The sequence below is a fragment of the Phyllobates terribilis genome, unplaced genomic scaffold (assembly GCF_046119375.1).
Source record: "Phyllobates terribilis strain yellow unplaced genomic scaffold, ASM4611937v1 Scaffold_4__5_contigs__length_816908805, whole genome shotgun sequence".
Lineage (NCBI taxonomy): Eukaryota > Metazoa > Chordata > Amphibia > Anura > Dendrobatidae > Phyllobates > Phyllobates terribilis.
Window position 1 is genome coordinate 748,083,128 of NW_027362764.1, and position 23,089 is coordinate 748,106,216.

Consider the following 23,089-nt stretch of genomic DNA (forward strand, 5'->3'; position numbering starts at 1 on the left):
GAGGCGGCAAGGGGCCGAGAGGAAGAATAAATCTATAAAACTAGTCAGATCTTTTATTAAAAAATAAAGTATGGACACTTTAAATGAGATCATTAATGTGCTGTGGGGCAGGCCGCCAGTCTAGGACATTGGGGCCTAGTCTTTCTTTTCGGAGGTATTGACTCCTTGACTTAGGGCCTGTGAGGGATGTTTCTTTTTGTTTTGTTTTTTTTAGCTGTTCTGACTGGATGCACACTTGACTTCAGTGGGGGTTTTCTTTTAGAAAATGGATCCTTCACCCTCACCCGTCTTTATAGTGGTAAAGAGTCTTTCATCTAATTAACACATCAGAGACCAGACAAATGGCTGAATGTGGTGGAGAGGTTGGGGGATGGAGGTGCCGCTATCTAAATCTGAAACATTCCAATCACCCAAGAAAAACAAGTTCTGAAAAGTTTTTGCATGTGGCAAATGGCGGTGCCTTGAAGTGAGATATGAACAGGGCCTAAACCTTACATCCCATCTCCTATTTAGGGTATGGGGCCCCATACACAGATAGAGGCCATCGTTCGCCCAGCAGCGAGCTCTCCTAAACTCCTGTGACGTCACCGCTCATCATTCTGGTCTCGTGCTGTCCTTATGTGACCCGGAGGCTGTGAACTGCGGTAACCTTACTGAGGTCACCGCTGGTCATTCTGGCTCTCGCTCTGCCCTCATGTGACCCGGAAGCTGTAAACTGCGGTAACCTTACTGACGTCACCGCTCATCACAGGAGCCGGTTCTCGCGGAGCGCAGCGTGAGAACCGGAAGTGGCTGCTGCTCCAGTCATTCTCTGAACAGGGCTCCATACACTGGACGAAGACGGGGATCGTCGTGGGGCCTTCATTTGGACTACAGTGGACCGTTGTGGGTTATTTTCATTGTAATAAATGGGTGAAAGAGGGTAATTGTTGGAGAGTGATGTTTACAAATAACAGGACTTTTGTGTGTGTTTATTTCTTTTGAATACAGGGTTAGTAATGGGGGGTTGTCTGACAGACACCTCTCCATTACTAACCCCAGGGCTTGATGTCAGCGACAGCTGCTGACATTAACCCCACAAACCCATTACCCGATTGCCACCACACCAGGGCAATCGGAAAGAGCGGAGCTAAGCATCTAATGGATGCGCCCTTTCTGGGGCGGCTGAGGGCTGGTCTTATTAGGCTGAGAAGGGACCAATATCCACGGACCTTCCCAGCCTATTAATATCAGCCCCCAGCTGCCTTCTTTCCCTTAGCTGGTTATTTAAAAATAAGGGGACCCCACGCCATTTTTTTCATTCAATTATTTATCTCATGAGCATTTCTATCTATTCTCTATCTTTGCACATCTAACACCTAAACATCTGTCATTTCTATTTTGGCTGCTGAGTTCGAATATATGTTAGGGGGGCTCCTTACATATATCAGGGGGCCAAATCATTGGCATATTGCATTGCAATGCCGATACTTTTTGTTCCTGGCGCTCGCTCAGCTGAGCCGGCCATGCATGTGTATGGATAGAGTCGGAAATGGGAATCGTGGCTAAACGACTAAGTATTGGGTGTATGGGCAGCAAAAAGCCCTGTTCACACTTTCCATCAGGCTTCATTTGCTTTTTTGCTGAGCAGAACAGTGGCTGGTGGTCCTTTTTTTTTTTTTTTTTTTAAATTTTAAGAGAAAAAATGAATTTATATAAAGCTCCATACAAGCCATCAAGGCAGCACCATGGTTAGCATGACTGCTGGGGCCCTCGGATTGAATCCGACCATGGAAAGCATCTGCATAGGGTTTGTAAGTTCTATTTCAGTATAGATGACTTTTTTTTTTTTTTTTTCCCCTTTCAGGCTGCAGAGCCGGAAAACAATCTAGATGAACAGGATGGATAGGAATAGACACCACACAGGTTGACATGGTGTGTCCTTGGGTGACAGCGAAAAGTTTCGTGGGATGTCCTGTTTCATTTCGAATGTGTGCGCAAATAACACACAACCCTCTAAAAAAAATTATATGTAATGTTTTTTTTTTTTTTTTTATGAAACAAGTTTAGGTATGCCGATCAATGGCAAACAAAAAATTTTAAATTTTCTAAAAATATATAATGGCAAAAAAAAAAACGGTATTACAAGCTTTGTGGCTAATGGCAAGTCTTGAGACTTTAAAGAAACTTCCAAAAAAATGTTTTTTTGGTCGTCGTGTAATCTGATTGTCAGGTTCTTGGTGTAAAAAAGCACTTGATTACATTTTTTTTTTTTTTTTTTTACATATTATTGAACTTCTTTAAAGAATGAAAAAAAAAATTATATATATATATATTTGCGAGTTTGTGTATTGTGTTTGTTTTTTTTTTTACATTTTGTCTGTCCAGATAGCCTCAACTGTACTCCATACCCCATAATGTAAGAAGTTAACCCCCAGCATAAATCAATTAAAATGACCATGTTAATGTGCATGTTGAGTTTGGGTGATGGGCTGCTAGACTCTGAAGCCCCTCCTAATCTTTGGGATAAACTCTAGGGTTGGGTAGATAAATTCCTAATAAAACCGCCTAAGGCCCTGTTCACATTTCCCTTACATTCCATTTGTCTGTTCAGTTTTGGTTACCAACGGAATAAGTGATCCGCAGGGTCAATTTAATTATTTTTTTTTCTCCAAACCTAGGTATTACCCATAATAATCTATGGGGCTCCTCAGTTTCAATTTGCCTAACTGATGCAGCCTACCACTTTGGTTTGTCCGTACCTAAAACAAAATGGACAAACTGCATGTGAGCACAGATGTGTGAACAGAGCCCAAGCAGTAGAATGGATCTCCGTTCCCATAGACGTCATTTGTTTAGTAGGATCCACTTCCCTTCTGATGTTTTCTTGTATTGAACGTTTCAATTCATGTACTTCTTTTTTTTTTCCCAGGTTGTGATCGGGCTGTAGAATGTGGCTGGACATGTCTGAGAAGAGGCGTCCCTCGTAACCAGGGTGTCCTGTCCGTGGTAGGTGCCCCTCAGTCACTTCTATTTAGGGGGAAACTTTCTGGAATTTTGCGGAATACTTGAAATTTGAAAACCCTTTTCTATTGTGATTGATTCTAAACTGCTGCAATAAGGCGATGGGTGCCCCGGTCACCGCCCTCCATCAGGGCAGCGGTGTGATGTCACTCCAGCCGGCCTTGGTGACGTCATGGCAATTTCCCGGCAGAGTGACTAAGAAGCAGTGCCCGGCAGGATGCATTGGGGACGCGTCATCCCTGCACCTGACAGATCTAACTTTTCGGCATGAGCGCTTTGTTTTTTCAATTTTGAGGATTTTCTGACTAATTCACTTTTAGATCGGTCAGACTGACTATTATACAGAATTGAATCTGCAGGGTCCTGAAGACAATGGGGATGAAAAATGCTCATCTGAACACAGCCCTTAAAAAAAAAAAAAAAAAAAAAAACGATATTGTGATATTTCACTTAATTACTTTTAGGCCGTATTGACACCACATTTTACGGTGTGTTCAAATATTCTTTTTCCACGGCGCTCTACATATAAAAGCATTTTTGTAGCTTCTTTTATAAGGATTAAAAGTGTACAAAAAGTTACAGAATGAAAAACAGACTATGAAAGATTCTTGAAACTCAGGACGCTTTTTAAAATGATGGGGAAAGGGGTATTCACATGTCCATGATCATATCCCAATATGCAGCAGCAACCTCCAATTAGAAATGTATAGTTTTTCTGATTCACTATGTCGCGTACCTCATGTGCAGGGCATTGCAGTAGCTGAGGCATCCATGGTTACGATCACTGATTGGTCATCACCATGGATACCTCAGCTATTGCAATGCCCTGCACATGAGGTAAGTGACATAAGTTATCAGGAGAACTATACTACATTTCTAATTTGGAGTTATTTGCTAATAATATTTTTTATTATTATTATTCCTACTACATATTGGGATAGGATCTTGGTGATGGGAATATCCTTTTAATTATCACTTCAGGTTTGTTTTGTTTTTTTCTTTTCAGGCTTTCTAGTTTTCAGTTGTCTTTGAGCTAGTGGGAGGAGACTAGCCACCATGATGATTTTTATACACAGCAGACACAGATATTAGGGATTCCTGCTCCGCTGTGTGGATGACATTATGCAACAGTACTGAGAAGTGTAGCTGTGAATCCAGCTTCTGGAAGAGATAAACACTTACTAGAAAGCAGCAGCACAATCTATGTTCCTGAGCCTCTCTGCTCCTTCCCTCTCCATAGACACAGGAGCTGTAATCTGATTCCTCAGTGAGATGGCAGTCAGTCTTGCTCTGTCTTAGACAGTTTTTAAGCAGGTTTCTAGAGTGGATCATACTACAATTTAGTGGGGGGGGGGGGCGGGCAGAGGTAGACGATAAGTGGAGAAAGAAGCTTATTTCTCTGACAAGATATATTACAAAGCTTCTTCTATTCACTTGTACAATTGAGTTACGCAAAGTTTGAAACAATAGTGACCATTTAGCCTAAATTGTGGTAGAGTAACATACACCAAATTGATAGAGAGGCGGATGCTTTGAAGACTGTTATGATCACCGGCTGTTTGCCGTATAACAATCCGGAAAGACTGGTGGGACCCCACTTTTTCCAGTCGTTATTGAATATCCTGCAAATAGGCCATTGAACAGGTTTTCAAGGAATTTTAAAGAAAAAAAAAAGTGATTTTTGTCCAGCAACAGCGCCACACCTGTTAATTGGTCGTGTCTAGTATTGCAGGTTTGCTTCATTAAATTGGATTAGAGTGATCTGCAATGGCGTGCACAACCTGTGGCCTGTGTGGCAACTTTTGGAAGGATCCAATCGTGAACCCTTTTTTTTTTTTTTTTTTTCTTTAAATGATTTATTATTTATTATTATTATTTATAAAAGCGGTTTAGTTTTTCTTTTTTTTTTTCCTTTGCTCACTTGTCTTGGGAATAGCGTGGCCTCGGTAATTGCTCTCCTGGTGTTCACGCAAGGGTCGTCTTAGATTACCGGGCTCTGCGGGCTGCGGCAGCACTGCGGGCGGTCTCCTTACACCAGTATGGGCAGATCACTGTTGTGCACATCTGACAGGAGTAGATGGGAACATCCTCCAGACTGGACTGGAGGCAGATTATATCAGTCACTGTACTCTGGACCTGTCAGGACCTATAAAACGCTCCTCAAGTCACTCGCTTAGGCCGTGGCCTACTTTCTCGGCTTAATTCTGCTTCATTAAATATTGCTGCTGCGGCAGAAAGCGACGGTGCTCCTCCTGCAATTAACAATCGTTCACTGCCCTGGTTGATATAAGTACTTTTTTAGCACAGCGTGGCGTGGTGCATTTTTTTTCCTTCCCGCCACCCTATGTTGGTCCTCCCTTTTTTTTTTTTTTTTTACTAAATGTATTCCTGTGGTTTCCGGACCCTGGGCCCAGCTGACGTGTTGCTCTTTGCCCGCTCGCTGCTGTGACCATCGGTGCTCGCTTGTGCCCAGACCACAGCTGCTGGGTGACGCCGTGCACATTCATCCTTGTGGTTTCGCCAGTCTGTAAATACGACCTGCACAAAGTTTACTTTTCATAGTCTTTTTCTATCCTCGTTTGACAGGTGGCTGTATATGACTCTAGAGAGATAAATCCAGCAACCACAGAATTGGGAAAATAAAAAAATATTTAACTTTTAATCTATCATGGTTAAAGACTTAAACGGAGTGCATAATAACTTGCAAAAAAATGCTGTCTCTGGCTTTGGACTCTGGACACAACCTAAAGTGCAGAGGAGTCGAATGTGCCAAATTTGGAAAGAGGTGCAGCGTGTCAATTTTTCCAGTAAATTATGGTAAATTTGTAAGGCTCCCCCCAAACTTCACAAAGTCTTTTGGGGCCCGGGGGCGCCGTCTTTTGGGGCCCGGGGGCACCGTCTTTGCAGTTGCAAGGGCTCCTAACAATGGCTAGACACTAGGCCATCCTCCACCCTTCCTTTTACCAGACATGTCCCCAACATCCCTGGAGACTCTCTCTCTACTTGTATAAGTTCCGTGACTTTCCAATAATCCGGACTATCTATAGAGTTCTCCTGTTGATCTCGAATTAAAGGAATTTTACTGGGTGACAGGCAAAAATTGTCACCATTGGATTTCTCAGGAACCAGTTGTTCCTCCTGTAAAAGTTTTGAATAAAAATGACAACTGTCGTGATCTAATCCCCACTGACCGTGTATCACCATGCTTTATTGCTAAGGAGGATGATTAAAAACCCAATTCCGATTGTTACTGATTTCCAGGAAGAAAACCTGAGACCTTACAGAAGACGGGTCCTAATATCTGCGTCTTCCTAGTCGTTTTTATCTAATATCTTCACTTTGGAATTTTTTTTATATTTTTGCAGTTTTGCACAAAGTAACCACTCACTCTTGGCAGTGAAATTTCACAGGGGCGTGTGAGCGGTGGGGCGTGTGAGCGGTGGGGCGTATCACCATCATGGAAATACAAGCACTGGTCGGTGTGCGATGGACATGCAGGGTGTGTGCAGACAACGCTCCCATCTCCATGTTTTGAATACAAAGCGTTTCGCACATTCTTCACAGTCTTGGTGAGAAAACCCCACAGTTCAGGAAAAAACATTATCGTCCAAAACACTTAAGATAACGGGGAAGAGAGAATTCAGCACCTCGGGTTTCCATTGGCCGATCCTTTGTCCTTTTTAGCTCTCGTCCCAGCGAACGTTCCTGTGTATGGAGGGGTTGGAGCCCAGCCGACTGTTAACTGTGTATGGGGTCTTTAACCTATGAGGATTGGGAATAGAATATACAACATGCCTCCACTAAAGCTAGCAGAATAGTGAGTGCAGCTCTTGAGTATAATACAGGATGTAACTCAGGATCAGTTCTGGATCAGTAATGTAATGTATGTACACAGTGACTGCACCAGCAGAATAGTGAGTGCAGCTCTGGAGTATAATACAGGATGTAACTCGGGATCAGTTCTGGATCAGTAATGTAATGTATGTACACAGTGACTGCACCAGCAGAATAGTGAGTGCAGCTCTGGAGTATAATACAGGATGTGACTCAGGATCAGTACAGGATCAGTAATGTAATGTATGTACACAGTGACTGCACCAGCAGAATAGTGAGTGCAGCTCTGGAGTATAATACAGGATGTAACTCAGGATCAGTACAGGATCAGTAATGTATGTACACAGTGACTGCACCAGCAGAATAGTGAGTGCAGCTCTGGGGTATAATGCAGGATGTAACTCGGGATCAGTACAGGATCAGTAATGTAATGTATGTACAGTGACTCCACCAGCAGAATAGTGAGTGCAGCTCTGGAGTATAATACAGGATGTAACTCAGGATCAGTAATGTATGTACACAGTGACTGCACCAGCATAATAGTGAGTGCAGCTCTGGGGTATAATGCAGGATGTAACTCAGGATCAGTACAGGATCAGTAATGTAATGTATGTACACAGTGACTGCACCAGCAGAATAGTGAGTGCAGCTCTGGGGTATAATACAGGATGTAACTCAGGATCAGTACAGGATAAGTAATGTATGTACACACTGACTGCACCAGCAGAATAGTGAGTGCAGCTCTGGGGTATAATACAGGATGTAACACAGGATCAGTAATGTAATGTATGTACACAGTGACTCCACCAGCAGAATAGTGAGTGCAGCTCTGGGGTATAATACAGGATGTAACTCAGGATCAGTACAGGATCAGTAATGTAATGTATGTACACAGTGACTGCATCAGCAGAATAGTGAGTGCAGCTCTGGAGTATAATACAGGAGGTAACTCAGGATCAGTACAGGATCAGTAATGTAATGTATGTACAAAGTGACTGCACCAGCAGAATAGTGAGTGCAGCTCTGGGGTATAATACAGGATGTAACTCAGGATCAGTACAGGATCAGTAATGTAATGTATGTACACAGTGACTGCATCAGCAGAATAGTGAGTGCAGCTCTGGAGTATAATACAGGAGGTAACTCAGGATCAGTACAGGATCAGTAATGTAATGTATGTACAAAGTGACTGCACCAGCAGAATAGTGAGTGCAGCTCTGGGGTATAATACAGGATGTAACTCAGGATCAGTAATGTAATGTATGTACACAGTGACTGCATCAGCAGAATAGTGAGTGCAGCTCTGGAGTATAATACAGGATGTAACTCAGGATCAGTAATGTAATGTATGTACACAGTGACTGCATCAGCAGAATAGTGAGTGCAGCTCTGGAGTATAATACAGGATGTAACTCAGGATCAGTACAGGATCAGTAATGTAATGTATGTACAAAGTGACTGCACCAGCAGAATAGTGAGTGCAGCTCTGGAGTATAATACAGGATGTAACTCAGGATCAGTACAGGATCAGTAATGTAATGTATGTACAAAGTGACTGCACCAGCAGAATAGTGAGTGCAGCTCTGGGGTATAATACAGGATGTAACTCAGGATCAGTACAGGATCAGTAATGTAATGTATGTACACAGTGACTGCATCAGCAGAATAGTGAGTGCAGCTCTGGAGTATAATACAGGAGGTAACTCAGGATCAGTACAGGATCAGTAATGTAATGTATGTACACAGTGACTGCACCAGCAGAATAGTGACTGCAGCTCTGGGGTATTTTACACATTTGTCGTCACAATCTGTAACTTTTTTGTTTTTATTGCAGAAAACTGTCCTGCAGTCTGCATCCTGGGGAATTGGTACACAATAGAGACAAGGAATATATTACAAGGTGACTCCTTTTTATTAAGACGGCAGTCTTGTCTTTCCCTCGTCTACCTGGCTGTGTAAGCTTTTGTCCTCTGGAAATGACTGCTGGGGCCGGGTCTTCATGAAAATTGCTGACCTGTTACAGGAATGTGCAGCCGTGTGCGCGGAGGAAAGTTCATTAGCTGCAGTAACTGATTAGCATTCACTCCGCACAGATCGCCTCATTAGAGCGCCATCATTGTGCCCCCTCCATAGTGATCAGATTCCGCCCGGATGACATCGCTGCAGTTACCATCGCTGTTTTTTTTTGTCTTGTGGCAGCAGAACCACCACATTCAGTTAAAAAAAAATCAGCTTTTATTTTCCATTGATCTTATCTGTCCCTGGAAAAGCTGGGTGATCGCCAAAATAGCTGCTAGCTAGATACATCTGCTGCAGATCCGCTGGTTGTCCTTTCCTTTGTCTAGTATCTTTGCAGTGTTTTTAGGGGCCGTGTAAATTTGTGTTACAACCATTGTGAGTATTACGGTGGCAGCAAAGTTGTCACACAACTTTTATTCTGACCTTTTTGTGCCCAGATTTGCCCAATTATGCCACAACACTGGCCTGGGCTGCACAGTGAGGAGTATTTACCGTTCAGGAGCATGGGAAAGCTGGGTGACATCACCAGTGGCCAGCATAAAGGGCTTGTCCAGGACTAAAATTATTGAAGACCTTTCTAAATTTTTTGGGTTCTAACACCTAGCACCTCATTCATCAGCTGTGTGCTACTCCCATGGTGGGTAGATGTGCCTGGAGTATGGAGACAGAACCGCACAGCTCAATACACCGTGTAGTGGCTGCTCTTGGGTACTGCAGCTTTTATTTCCCCTATTGAAAACACATGCAAGCTCTTAAGGAACATAAAGGGGAATTGTTTTGGAGGGGTGGGAGAGTTCAGTATATTTGGATTGTTGGAAGAAGTATCAAATTTGCACAGTGGCTCCTACCTACCATCCCAGGGACCCATCTGTAGACTGCACGGTCTGAATTTTTGCCCCTAATCGGGGTTGGCAGAATGAGGTGGATGCCTTGGACACATCTCAAGGGATTCTGATTTTTTTTTTTATTCTTATTTTTTTAACAATGCACTTATTTTTTAATATACTTTATTACTTATTTTGTATTTGCCACTTTCTCCCCAAAGCAGAAGTAACATACATAGTTTTTAAGGTTGAAGGAAGACTAAGTCCATCTAGTTCAACCCATAGTCTAACATGTTGATCCAGAGGAAGGCAAAAAAAACACCCATGTGGCAAACACTAAGCTCCACATTGGGGAAAAAAATTCCTTCCCGACTCCATACGACAATCAGACTAGTTCCCTGGATCAACGCCCTATCAAGGAATCTAGTATATATATAACCTGAAATATTATACTTTTCAATAAAGGTATCCAGGCCCTTCTTAAATGTTAGTAGTGAATCACTCATTACAACATCATGCGGCAGAGAGCTCCATAGTCTCACTGCTCTTACAGTAAAGAATCCGCGTCTGTGATTATGATTAAACCTTCTTTCCTCCAGACGTAGAAGATGTCCCCTTGTCCCCGTCTCTGGCCTCAGAGTAAAAAGATCAGTAGAAAGGTCTTTGTACTGTCCCCTCATATACTTGTACATAGTAATAAGATCACCCCTAAGCCTTCGTTTTTCCACAGTAAATAACCCCAAGTGTAATAACCTGTCTTGGTATTGCAGACCCCCCAGTCCTCTAATAACCTTGGTCGCTCTTCTCTGCACCCGCTCTAGTTCCGCTATGTCTTTCTTATACACCGGTGACCAGAACTGTACACAGTATTCTAAGTGTGGTCGCACTAGTGACTTCTATAGAGGTAAAATTATGTTCTCCTCATGAGCATCTATGCCTCTTTTAATGCATCCCATTATTTTATTTGCCTTTGCAGCAGCCTGACACTGGCCACTAAACGTGAGCTTGTCGTCCACCAATACACCCAAATACAAATACACCCAGGTCTTTTTCAGTGACAGTTTTGCCCAGTGTTTTACAATTAAGCATATAATTATACATTTTATTTCTTCTGCCCAAGTGCATTACCTTAAATTTACCACCATTAAAGCTCATTTGCCATTTATCAGCCCAAGCTTCTAGTTTACATAGATCCTCCTGTAATATAAAATTGTCCCCCTCTGTATTGATTACCCTGCAGAGTTTAGTGTCATCTGCAGATATTGAAATATTTCTCTGTATGCCCCCTACAAGGTCAATAATAAATAGGTTAAAAAGAAGGGGGCCCAATACTGACCCCTGTGGTACACCACTGTTAACTGAGACCCAGTCTGAGTGTGTTCCATTAATAACCACCCTTTGTTTCCTATCACTGAGCCAATTCTTAACCCACTTGCATATATTTTCCCCTATCCCCATAGTTCTCATTTTATGTATCAACCTTTTGTGTAGAACCGTATCAAAAGCTTTTGAAAAGTCCATATACACAACATCCACTGCATTTCCTTGGTCCAGTCCAGAACTTGCCTCCTCATAAAAACTGATCAGATTAGTTTGACAGGAACGGTCCCTCGTAAACCCATGTTGATATTGGGTCATGAGGTTATTCTTCTTCAGATACTCTAGTATAGCATCTCTTAGGAAACCCTCCAGGATTTTACCCACAGTAGAGGTTAAGCTTACTGGCCTATAATTTCCAAGTTCAGTTTTTGTCCCCTTTTTGAATATTGGCACCACATTTGCTATACGCCAGTCCTGTGGTACAGACCCTGTTATTATGGAATCTTTAAAGATTAAAAATAATGGTCTATCTATGACATTACTTAATTCCTGCAGTACTCGCGGGTGTATCCCATCCGGGCCCAGGGATTTGTCAACTTTAGTGATTTTTAGACGCCGCCGTACTTCCTGCTGGGTTAAGCAAGTGACATTTAATGGAGAATTTTTGTTATCACTAATCATGTTTTCTGTCATGCGATTTTCTTGTGTAAATACGGTTGAAAAAAAATCATTTAGCATATTGGCTTTTTCCTCATCCTCATCCACCATTTCACCCAGACTATTTTTAAGGGGGCCAACACTATCATTTTTTAGTTTTTTACTATTTATGTAGTTAAAGAATATTTGGGGATTATTTTTACTTTCTCTGGCAATGATTCTCTCTGCCTCAATCTTTGCTGCCTTTATTTGGTTTTTACAGAATTTATTTTAATTTTCTGTATTTATTTAATGCCTCATCACTACCTACTTATTTTTCTAAATGCTTTCTTTGTAACTTATTGCGCCCCTTACAGCTCTATTTAGCCATAGTGGTTTCCTCCTATTTCTAGCATGTTTATTCCCATAGGGTATATATTGTGTACAGGTCCTATTCAGGATGTCAATAAATGTCTCCCATTTGCTTTGTGTAGTTTTATGTCTCAGGATATCGTCCCAGTTTATTGCACTAAGATCATCTCTCAACCGTTGGAAATTTGCCTTTATGAAGTTTAGTGTCCTTGTAACCTCTCTACTACACATCTTAGTAAAGGTTACATGAAAGCGTATTATTTTGTGATCACTATTACCCAAGTGACCATCAACTCGTATATTTGACATGCAGTCTGGCCTGTTGGTTAATATTAGGTCTAGCAGTGCCCCCCTTCTTGTTGGGTCCTGAACCAGTTGTGAAAGGTAATTGTCTCTCTTAGTTGTCAAAAACCTATTACCCTTGCTTGAGCTACAGGTTTCTGTCCCCCAATGTATTTCAGGGTAGTTGAAGTCCCCCATAATAATGACTTCTCCTTGAGTCACTGCTTCATCTATTTGCTTTACGAGGATATTCTCCGCTGCTTCCATTATTTTTGGAGACTTATAACAAACCCCTATCAGTAATTTATTATTTTTTTCCCCCTCCCTTTATCTCCACCCACAGGGACTCCACATTTTCATTAGATTCACATATATCCTCCCGCAAGATGGGTTTTAAGGATGATTTTACATATAAACACACACCCCACCCCACCCTCGCTTGTTTGTACGGTCATTTCTGAACAGACTATAGCCCTGTAAATTAACTGCCCAGTCATGGCTCTCGTCCATCCATGTCTCAGATATCCCTACCATGTCATAATTATTTTACAACAAAATTAATTCTAATTCCTCCATTTTGTTGATGAGGCTTCTGGCATTAGTGTACATGCATTTTATGTATCTCTCTGTACCTCTATTCCTTCTTACCATATTGACTGTTCTAACCCCACCCCCAATTTATTTTTGTGCCCAGGTAACTATCTGCACTATCTTCTCCACCTATAAAATGAATACCCTCCCCTTCCAATCCCTAGTTTAAACACTCCTCCAACCTTCTAGCCATTTTCTCCCCCAGCACAGCTGCACCCTCCCCATTGAGGTTTTGCCGGTCCTTAGCGTAGAGTCTGTAGCCAACTGAGAAGTCGGCCCAGTTCTCCAGGAACCCAAAATCCCTCCTTCCTACACCAGTTCTTGAGCCACTAATTTATCTCCCTAATCTCCTGTTGCCTCTCTGGCGTGGCACGTGGTACAGGTAGTATTTCCGAGAATACCACCTTGGAGGTCCTTGCTTTAAGCTTGCAGCTTAATTCCCTGAAATTATCTTTAAGGACCTTCCACCTACCTCTAACTTTGTCATTTGTGCCAATGTGCACCATGACTGCTGGGTCTTCACCAGTCCCTCCCAGTAATCTGTCAACCCGATCAGCGATGTGACGGACTCGAGCTCCAGGTAGGCAGCACACTGTTCGACCGTCCCTGTCTTTGTGATAGATTGCCCTATCTGTTCCCCTAATAATTGAGTCCCCCACTACCAGCACCTGCCTGGCCTGCTCTCCTATTTCTCTCCTTACTGGAGCTGACACTCCCCCAGCTTTCAGGGGACATGCCTTGCTGCAGCAGTGCTACCCCTGTACCGACACCCCCCTCATCTGCCAACTTTGCAAACTTATTGGGGTGTGTCAGATCAGTACTAGCCTCCCTGGCACTCTTCCCTCTACCCCCCCCCCCTCCTAACTGTCACCCAGCTAGATGCCTCACTGTCCTGCAGCTCCCTACTACCACCCTCCCCCACATCTACCCCAGTGAGCAGCAGACTCCTTTCCATGTTGTCAATGGATCTCAGTGTTGCCAGCTGCTCATTTAGATCCAATACCTGGGCTTCCAAACGCACAACATGCACACATCTCGCACAGCAGTATGCAACCCCGACCGGCTCAAGGATTGCATACATGTGGCAAGATGTACACTGGATAGCATTGCCAGTAATGGAGCTCATTTCCTAATGGGGATTGCACTAGACAGACATGTTAGGTAAAAAGAAATGTAAAGAATTACTAAAATACAGACAGCAATTCAGTCCAAATTCCTCCCTACCAAACTCCCTGAATCCAAAGTCACTGAACAACAAGTCACACACTTACTTCCGTTTGCACTTACGCTCCGGTCACCCTCAGCTCGTTCACACTCGCTAAGCAAAAAGATTTAAAGAGGTGTTTTTTTTTGTTGTTGTTTTTTTCCCCTTTTGCAACAATGCACCCTACAGCTCAATGCACTTCCAAAGGACTCAAAGTGACTGTAGAATTTTAGATATTTTTACCAATGTGGCTTGGATGGTAGATATGGGTCAGTAATGTAAGCTTATACTGGATTTTGAGTTCAGGTTTTTTGAGTAATCCAAAGAACCTGGCTGGGAAATGTCAATCCTATGATCCAGTCCAGGGTTTATAGTCCTGTTAACAGCAGCTGGGTTTAGCTGAGCAGTGTTAAGTATGTTGAGACTGGAGAATGGCAGAGCTGCTGATTAGTCTGCTCTGCGGAGAGAGGTGTGCTGGAGCCAAACGTAGGTGTTTGTTTGGTGAACACGTTTAATAAAAGTGTGAGATGCTGCTCTGAATACAGAGTTTGGTGTTGCTGCTACATTTGTTTCATTCTGGCTGAAGAAAAGGACTGCTTGTTATCCATTGATACTGATGGAAGGCTGTTTTTCATTTTGGAGCTGTAAAGTTTATGATGTACAATAATTTACATGCTGTTTTTTGATATAAAACCTTGGACCCCATCTACCCGAGAGCGTGAACACCTACACATTTTGACAACTAAATTTTCATGGGTTCCATGACTTTGCTCCAAGAGTTGTCAACCGGGGAAAATAAAGAGAATCTAGACCTAAATCTAAAGATCTAATCTGCAGACTCTCTGGTCTATTGCTTCCTGTTATCAGCCATTCAGGCTGGGAGGGGAGTGGTGGGGATTGCGTTCATTAAATAGGATTGTACGAAGTCCAAAAAAATCCCTGGTTCCATTGTCTCTACATTATCTGTCGCCTATCCAGATACACGTGGGATACATTCTTTTTAGCTTCCCTTGTTTTTTACGTTCGGTGCCCCTTTAAGAATTTGCAGCTGTAATTTGACATCGCAGTCTGTGGAGCCGCAGCTGAAGATGTGTCTGGAAGCTCTGCGGCACGACGCCCAGGGCTCCTCTGAATCATGATCTATATTAAAGCCTTGTGGTTTCATTGACTTTCAGAGAGTGTCTCTCAAGTGACGCATACATGGTTAACTGCAGTATTCCGGGAGGGAGCTGCATACCAAATTCTGCTCTATGGCATGTACCAAGTGCATTGAGCTTTCTGTAAGGTTTATCTATGGAGAATACCACAAGAACACTGTTGCGTTTTACAGTAAATATCCCTTTAAGTACATTAATAACCAAAGCTGCAGTATTGCAAATATCTTAGCGCCCCCTTCTACCACTCCACAAGGGGTAGGCTAATCCATATGTGCATCTATATGGCTGCTATATAGGTCAATAAAAGCAGGGCTGTAATTTAAAGCTCTTGGGTTTTTGTGCAAAATCTCGCTCAATGATTTGGCTTTTTCTTTTTTTTGCACTTTTAGTTTTTATTCTTCTCGCAAGTGCTTAATCGTTCTATTTTTCTGTCGAAATAGCCATGTGTGGGCTTGGTTTTGTTTTTTTTTTGCGGGATGAGTTATTTTGACTGACATCGTTCATTTTACATTATAATTTGATTAAAAAAAAAATTGCAAATTTTTGGGTTTGATTTTTTTTTTTTTTTTATCACTTTTTATTGTATTTTTTTGGTATGCAGCGAACGAAAAAAACAGTTCTAATTTTTACTAGGGGACTTAAACCTGCTTTTATTTGATCACTTATCCTATAAACTACAAGATTACAGTATTGCAGTGTATACTTGGGAGCACCAAGATGGGGGAGCCCCGGGTGCCGGAACGATGGACGGCAACATGCAAAGATGCCATTTATATGATGCTGTCAGATGACAGCATTTAAATGGTTAAACAGCAGCGATCAGGGCTAGTTCTGGTAGGTGTTGACTGTAAAACACAGCAGGCACCTGCCCAGCATGGAATTGACTCTTCTGATCCCACTCAATGCCCTGATACATCCTAAGTGAGGAAAGGGCTAAATAGAATTGGTCTTCTCATATGAGCCAGAGAGACCTTTGGGGTACTCAAAGCTGAAGAACCATTGTGCCCCATATAGTTACTCCACTGTGTAAAAGCTGTAGACAGACGTATAGTTGATCCTACTAGTGGTAGAAGGTGGACACTAAAATCTTGGTCCCAATTGTAGACCTTGCGCTCATTATTGCAATCATCTTTTGTTTTTCAGGTTTGTCGAAGAGATCCAAACTCTATGCAGATTGAAGGATATTCCGAAGATTCACGCTGGCTAGTGTGTGGAGTAGAAGACTCCACTGTTTGAACGAAACCACGCCTAGACACCTCCGCACCCAATATTTTGGGTTTAATCTACTTTGAACTCATTTGCATCCAATAATTTATAACCCAGCTTCAACATGGCCAGTAAAAGAAAGTCCACCACCCCCTGCATGGTACGGGCAACTGAGCTCGTAGATCAGGAAGACCAAGATGTTGATGTTTTGCATAAAATCCCTGCTCCCGTTTCAGAGACTAAAAATGACTGGCTAGCAGAGAAAGAAGCTGAGGACCACGATGTGGCAGAAGAGAAGCCAGCTACTGAGACTCAATCCAAAAAGTTGCAAGGTGGATACGAATGCAAATACTGTCCTTACGTAACGCAGAATCTCAATGAGTTTACAGAACATGTGGACATGCAACACCCAAACGTCATCCTTAATCCTCTGTATGTCTGTGCCGAATGTAACTTTACCACCAAAAAATATGATTCTTTATCTGACCACAATTCCAAACATCACCCAGGTGAGAGCAACTTCAAGTTAAAGTTGATGAAACGTAATAACCAAACCATTCTAGAGCAGTCCATCGAAGGTGGTGGTGACGTATCCAGCTCTCATGAAAACATGGAAAATGATTACAATATGTCTGGCGTATCCCTAAATAAGCTGCCAGTCGGTAAACTGGGAAAAAGTAAAAAATTGCGAAAGGCCGAAGAGTTTCTGTATGATGGCCAGTACGGACTCTCTGAAACTAATGGAATTTTGGGAGATGGTTCAACTCACGTGATGCCATCTGTTCAACTTCCACCCAACGTCCACCTTCTTCCAAAAATCCCTGTACCTCTAAATAGCAACAAGTACAATTCTGCTCTTGACACTAATGCAACGTTAATCAGCTCTTTTAATAAATTTCCTTACCCAACACAAGCGGAATTGTCTTGGCTAACTGCAGCCTCAAAACATCCAGAGGAGCAAATAAGAATTTGGTTTGCTACCCAGAGGTTGAAGCATGGTATAAGCTGGTCTCCAGAAGAGGTGGAGGAAGCCAGAAAGAAAATGTTCAATGGGACTATCCAGTCTGTTCCACAAACCTTTACTGTTGTGCCAGCTCCAATAACAACTACTGCTAAGGTTGCCCAGCCATTTATCCAGACAGCTGTGCCTTGTCAAATTCTTGGGCAGACTGGTCTAGTCTTAACGCAAGTGACAAATACCCCCACTGTAACTGTGTCTTCATTTTCTCGAAACACATCTGTAGCTCCAAGTCCGAGCAGGAAACGTTCCTTACTAATCTCACAAACTCCAGAGCCCAAGAGGCAGCATACAGTAAAAGCTTCATCTCCATCTACTCCCCGATTAAGAATGGTGTCCTCATCTCGGCATGAACGTAAAAAGACCAACGAGCAGATTGCCCTTTTGAAGGCCAGTTTTGTAAATAGTCAGTTTCCAGATGATGTGGAGATATATAAGTTAATAGATGTTACTGGGCTTTCTAGGAGTGAAATTAAGAAGTGGTTCAGTGATTATAGGTATAGGAGCCAGAGAGGCATTTGTAACATCACTAGTGAAACTCTAATGAGGGACCGAATGTCCTCCAGGAATCGACGGCCCTATCATTACAGAGACATAACCCCCACAAAGATTGCTGAGCTCACGGAAGAACAGCTCCAGTGCCTCGAAAACAGCTTTCAGAAGAACTGCTATCCAACGCATTCTGATTTGGATCTACTACGCTCTGAGACAAAACTGTCAAGGCGGCAGATAGATTATTGGTTTACGGACAGGAGGAAAGTTAGAGATTGCATGGAACAAGCAGTTTTGGACTCTATGGGTTCGGACAGCAATGATGGACTTGTAAACGGAGTAGCTACACCATCTGGTAACTTCTCGAGCTCTTGGTCTTCGGCACCGTACAAATCTAAACCAGAGCAGATCCATCTGTTAAAAAGCACCTTTGCAAGAACCCAATGGCCGACTCCACATGAATATGATCAACTGGCGGCACAAACTGGACTCGTTAGGACTGAAATTGTAAAATGGTTTAAGGACAACAGATGTGTCCTCCGGAATGGGACTTTAAGGTGGATGGAGCAGTACCGGAAAATGTATGAGCGCTCTCTGGTAGAGCGTAAAAAATTTATCAAGATTGTGTCGGCCACTCATACTGGCAGAGACATTCTCGCCAAGTATTTTGAGGAATATGGACAGTTGCATGAGGAGGATGTCGATCTTCTGATGATCAAGGCTAAAGTAAATGTTGACGAACTGAGAACGTATTTTTCGGAAATGCGGGAACAAGCTGCTTTAGATAAGATGAGTTACGAACAAGATGATAAACTTGATTTGGAGAGCGAAGCGAAATCGCATGGAGATGAGGAAATCTTATCAGACGGTGGAGATAGCTGGAGTCAGACTGGACAAGACACCCAAGATGACATGGGTGATTATGACTATGGAAGTACACCTAAAGATGATTGCTGTGTCTAACCAGGTAATATTGGGACTCGTTAGGTTTTTCTTTTAACCGTATTAACCTGATTATTTTAATTTTTTTGCTTTGCTTAGAAAATGTTCAGAGCAGCTGGCAATTGGAGGTTACCAAAACTATGCTTTATTTGTGGTTAAGTAGTACAGAGATGGTCTTAGTCAGCATCATTACTTATTAAAAGGTTTCAGTCTTTCAACTTTTTGGCCTGATGAACCAAATCTTGAGCCAATTGGTGTGAATCCTAAACGCCCCCCCCCGTGCAAGGTTGCCAACCGTCCAGAAGCTTCCACCATCTTTTTGAAGCTGAAGAAACTTCTACGGATTATTTTGACTAATTGTCATTTTACAGTGTATACACCTGATGTTTTCATATAAGAATTATGGACTGCAGACAAATATTACTGATAATCATAGTGATTTATTATGCTTTACCAATATGCCCTTAAAATATATTGTCCATGATTTTTTTTTGAGAAGCTGTCCAGAAAAAAATAGTCACATTGGCAACCCTGCTCCCATGGACTATAGTACTGTGGTCAGGCATCTGCAAGCTCCTGGATCTTCAGAACTTGGTCAAAAAAGAAAAACCCCAACCCAGTAGATTCCGCAGGAAAATTTGTGGTGCAGTACAAAGTGGATGGAGTTTTCAAAACCCCTTTCCTTATGTAGCGGTACAAAATCAGAGTACGCTGCGGACTTTTAATTTTGCAGCATACTCCTTATGGAGGTAGTCTATGGATTTAACATTTTACCATGAGATCCGCAACTAAATCAGTCTTCAATACGTGTGAATTTATTGGAGGTTCATGGCAAAATCTGTAAAGGATATAGTTCACAGTGCCTGCCGGGCACTCCTGTTCTCAGAGAGCCTCTACTAGACCTTTCTGGAGAACAGAAGGATCGGTGGTCCGAAATCTGACATGCCGTATCATCTCCTCAACCAGTGGCCCCCATAAACATTAGACTGCCACCCGAACTTGTCGAATGAGTTTATCTGACATTGCCCCAATGAGTGTGGGGGGACATCTAGGAACCCTGTTCTCCAAACTGGTGGTGGTGCCAACTATGAGTCTTACGATGAAGCCGCAGTTGGTCAGCCCGCAGTTGGTCATTATTTAAGTTAATGAATTAATATTTACAGTCTACTACAATCTTTTTTTTTTCTTTTTAGGTGTAAAGACTTTGGGAGTGTGTGGACTCGTTTCACTTTGAAGATAATCTAGAGATATATTTTCCTACTCTTGATATGAAAACATGCTGGTTTCTGCTCAGCCTGGACTATGTTCATAGCCTTCTCGCAACTAGTAAAACTAAAAAGTTCTTTCCTTGCCAAAGAACGAAATTTCAAAGACTTTGTACATTTCCCACCCGTTTATTCTGTACTGGAACCAAGTTGAGTGTATGAAAGATGTTGGTTACCTTTTTTTTTTTTTTTTTCTCCTTAATTTTGGCAAAAATGATGCAATTCATATATATATATATATATTTTTTTTTTTATTAAACTTTGCATTGTTTAGTATTAGTAACCACTAAGTTGTATTATTTTTTATTTTTTTATGTAAATAGAAAATTCTATTTCTGATTTCCTAGTGGTAGAGCCATTTTAATATTGGGAACACTAGTCTTCACAGGAGAGAGAGTGGGGATTCTCACGGGGTCGAAGTGTGAGGGAATGGAAACAAAATCCAGATCAAATTCAACATGAAAGAGAACGAAATAAATGACTAATGCGTTCCACCAGAATGGACTGCGTTGCCAAAATTTGGGCATTTGTTGTTTTTTTTTTTTAGATCCAGTCTCAAAAATGGACATTATTATGGTGGATATTAAACATTAAGGGCTTCCTGGTGTGTTTTAGGTTTCCGCAAGTGTTTTCCTATACTGAAAAAAAAAAAAAAGAATTGCTAATGATATATATGTGTGCGCAAGAAATAGGGTTGTTTGGTTGTGCTTTTGTTTGTTTTTTTCAAAAATATTTAGACATTAATTATTTTTTTTTGTATTTTTTTTTTTAAATATATGTATAAAGTTATTTGAAAGTCGCAAACAACAACTATTTGTCAGTTTTTAGGCATAGTCGAGCCTACCCAGTGAGTGCACTTTTTGGGGAAAATTTTTAGTTTTGTTTATTTCTGCTTTATATATTGTATATCATGAGAAAAGAATAGTTGTGTTTTGGAGACCTAATAATGGAGATAATCCCATGTCACTGCACTGCACAAATATATTAGGAAGTTTGGTGAAAACCCATTTTTTTTTTTATAAGAAAAAGTGAAAAAAATTTAAATAAAAGCATTTTTATTGCTTGAATGAGAGCTACTTTTTCTCTTCTATTAATTTGATTCGCTGCAAAAATTGCTAAACTTCAGAACTGGACTAAAAAATTGGATTTTATTAACCTGTTATTTCTAAGGCCTCATTTAGATGTTTTTTTTTTTTTTTTATCGGCGCTTGACAAAAATCCCTCATGGTAAAATCAAAGGAAAAAAAAGTCTTACCCATTACAAAGTGAAAAACAGAGAGCACATGGATTACCAGTACATGTCTGCAGGGGACATGGTGATTTTTATTGATCCATAGATCTGCATGGGTGATTTTTAATCTGTGAATTGGTTAAAAAAAAATTATTATTTTTTATTTTTGTAGTTTTCTTTTCTAGATACAGTCTACGAAAAATCTGAATGTGTGAACTGCCCCATGAATTATATCTATCTGTTGAAAATGGACTAGGCCTATGGCTATGTTGACAAATTTAACCGCTGTGGGAAAGATTTTGGCAGCTATTTGTTTTTCCTGAAAAGTTTTAGATTTTTTTTTTTTTTTTTTTTTTTTTTTTCAGGTTTGTAATCGGACAGTGCCTAGACTGGATTTGATGCCACTAGAATCCACTTAAAGAAGTGACATGAACTTTTATTTACAGGACGTCCCTCCTGACAGCACCATCAGGAGGTCGTCCTTCATATCCTTGATAGGGACAGGAAACACACAAGAGGTTAAAAGGCCCCTCCCTCCACCCTCACTCCAGTGTTTTTCCTGTCCCTATCAGGGACGGACACAGAAGAGGTTGCGTACCGGGAGCAGGAGTTCCTGAAGCTGGTCGCAGGAGGATCGGGCCGGGGTCCTCACACTCCTCCCCTCCCTCCTGCCAGGGTCCGGAGGCTGACACCTCGCTGAATCCTGGGGTCCCTCAGCCTTTTTTTCCGGTGGGAGTGGAACCATCTTCCCAGCAAAGGGGGCTCTTGGTTCCAGCTGCTGCAGCCCTGCATACTCCAGCGTGCGCAAGATGGCGGAGACTGCACTTCCGGTTACAGAGAGAGCGATACGCGAACCTCTAGTAACTGGCGTGCTTTCCACGTTTTTTTCTGACGATTCAGATGGAAGACAGGCGAGATCTATTTAAGAGGGGATGGGACTAAGTCAACAGTCAACCAGCACACCAGCAATGGCAGATCAAACCACTGGTCGTTCTGACACTCTGACTGAACCTCCAGCCCAAGTAAGTTTACTGGGTACTTCCCCTCTTCTCGCCTCATTCCCATTGATATACGGTAGTAAAAATCTTGTGCTCCTTGTCTTTTTAGGGCAATGAGGCACCTAAAAAAGACTCGATGACAGCAGCTCCTAAGAAAAGGCGATGCGCCATCTGTAACCAGAACCTACCGGACACATATGGGAAACAGTTATGCTCTACCTGTATTGCCAAAATTGTCAAAGAAGAACATTCCTCCTTCATGTCAGACTTAAGAGCCATAGTAAGAGAGGAAGTGCAGAGTACTGTCACAGACTTAGTTGTTCCTCAGGGTGCGCCCCTTCTCAAGAGGCCACGTCGGGAGCTGGAGTCCAGTTCTGGGGAAGAAGAGTTGTCGGATTTTTCTGCCCCCGATCAGGACAGGGAAGACTATCATTAACCCTCCAGAAGAGAAGAAAAAAATCTCTTCTCCTAGGAAGATACCAATACACTGTTAACTGCAGTAAGAAACACTATGCAGATAGAAGACGCTTACCAATCATCATCATCCGTGCAGGATGAGATGTTTGAGGGGTTGAGAACCCGTAGGAATAAGGTTTTTCCCGTGAATAATCGCATTAAGGCAATGATCCTGGAAGAGTGGGAGGACACAGAGAAGAAGCTAATAATTCACAGAAGCTTCAGAACTCGCCTACCAT

General features: G+C 42.0%; 1 protein-coding gene across 3 annotated transcripts in view; it reads left to right on the plus strand.

The window, feature by feature from the left end:
* ZHX2 (zinc fingers and homeoboxes 2) overlaps nucleotides 1-20,441 on the plus strand; it is a 37,602-nt gene extending 17,161 nt beyond the window's left edge. The window contains exons 2-5 of one of the 3 annotated variants that reach the window (XM_073679840.1): nucleotides 2,912-2,988; nucleotides 8,672-8,737; nucleotides 16,386-18,925; nucleotides 20,094-20,441. In XM_073679840.1, the coding sequence (XP_073535941.1) occupies nucleotides 16,573-18,921 (2,349 nt within the window). In that variant the 5' untranslated portion in view covers nucleotides 2,912-2,988; nucleotides 8,672-8,737; nucleotides 16,386-16,572 and the 3' untranslated portion in view covers nucleotides 18,922-18,925; nucleotides 20,094-20,441. Of the gene's footprint in view, nucleotides 1-2,911; nucleotides 2,989-6,493; nucleotides 6,573-8,671; nucleotides 8,738-16,385; nucleotides 18,926-20,093 lie in introns of those variants that run through there. The other 2 variants (XM_073679841.1, XM_073679839.1) reach the window with 2 other exon arrangements.
* Nucleotides 20,442-23,089: the final 2,648 nt, after the last annotated feature.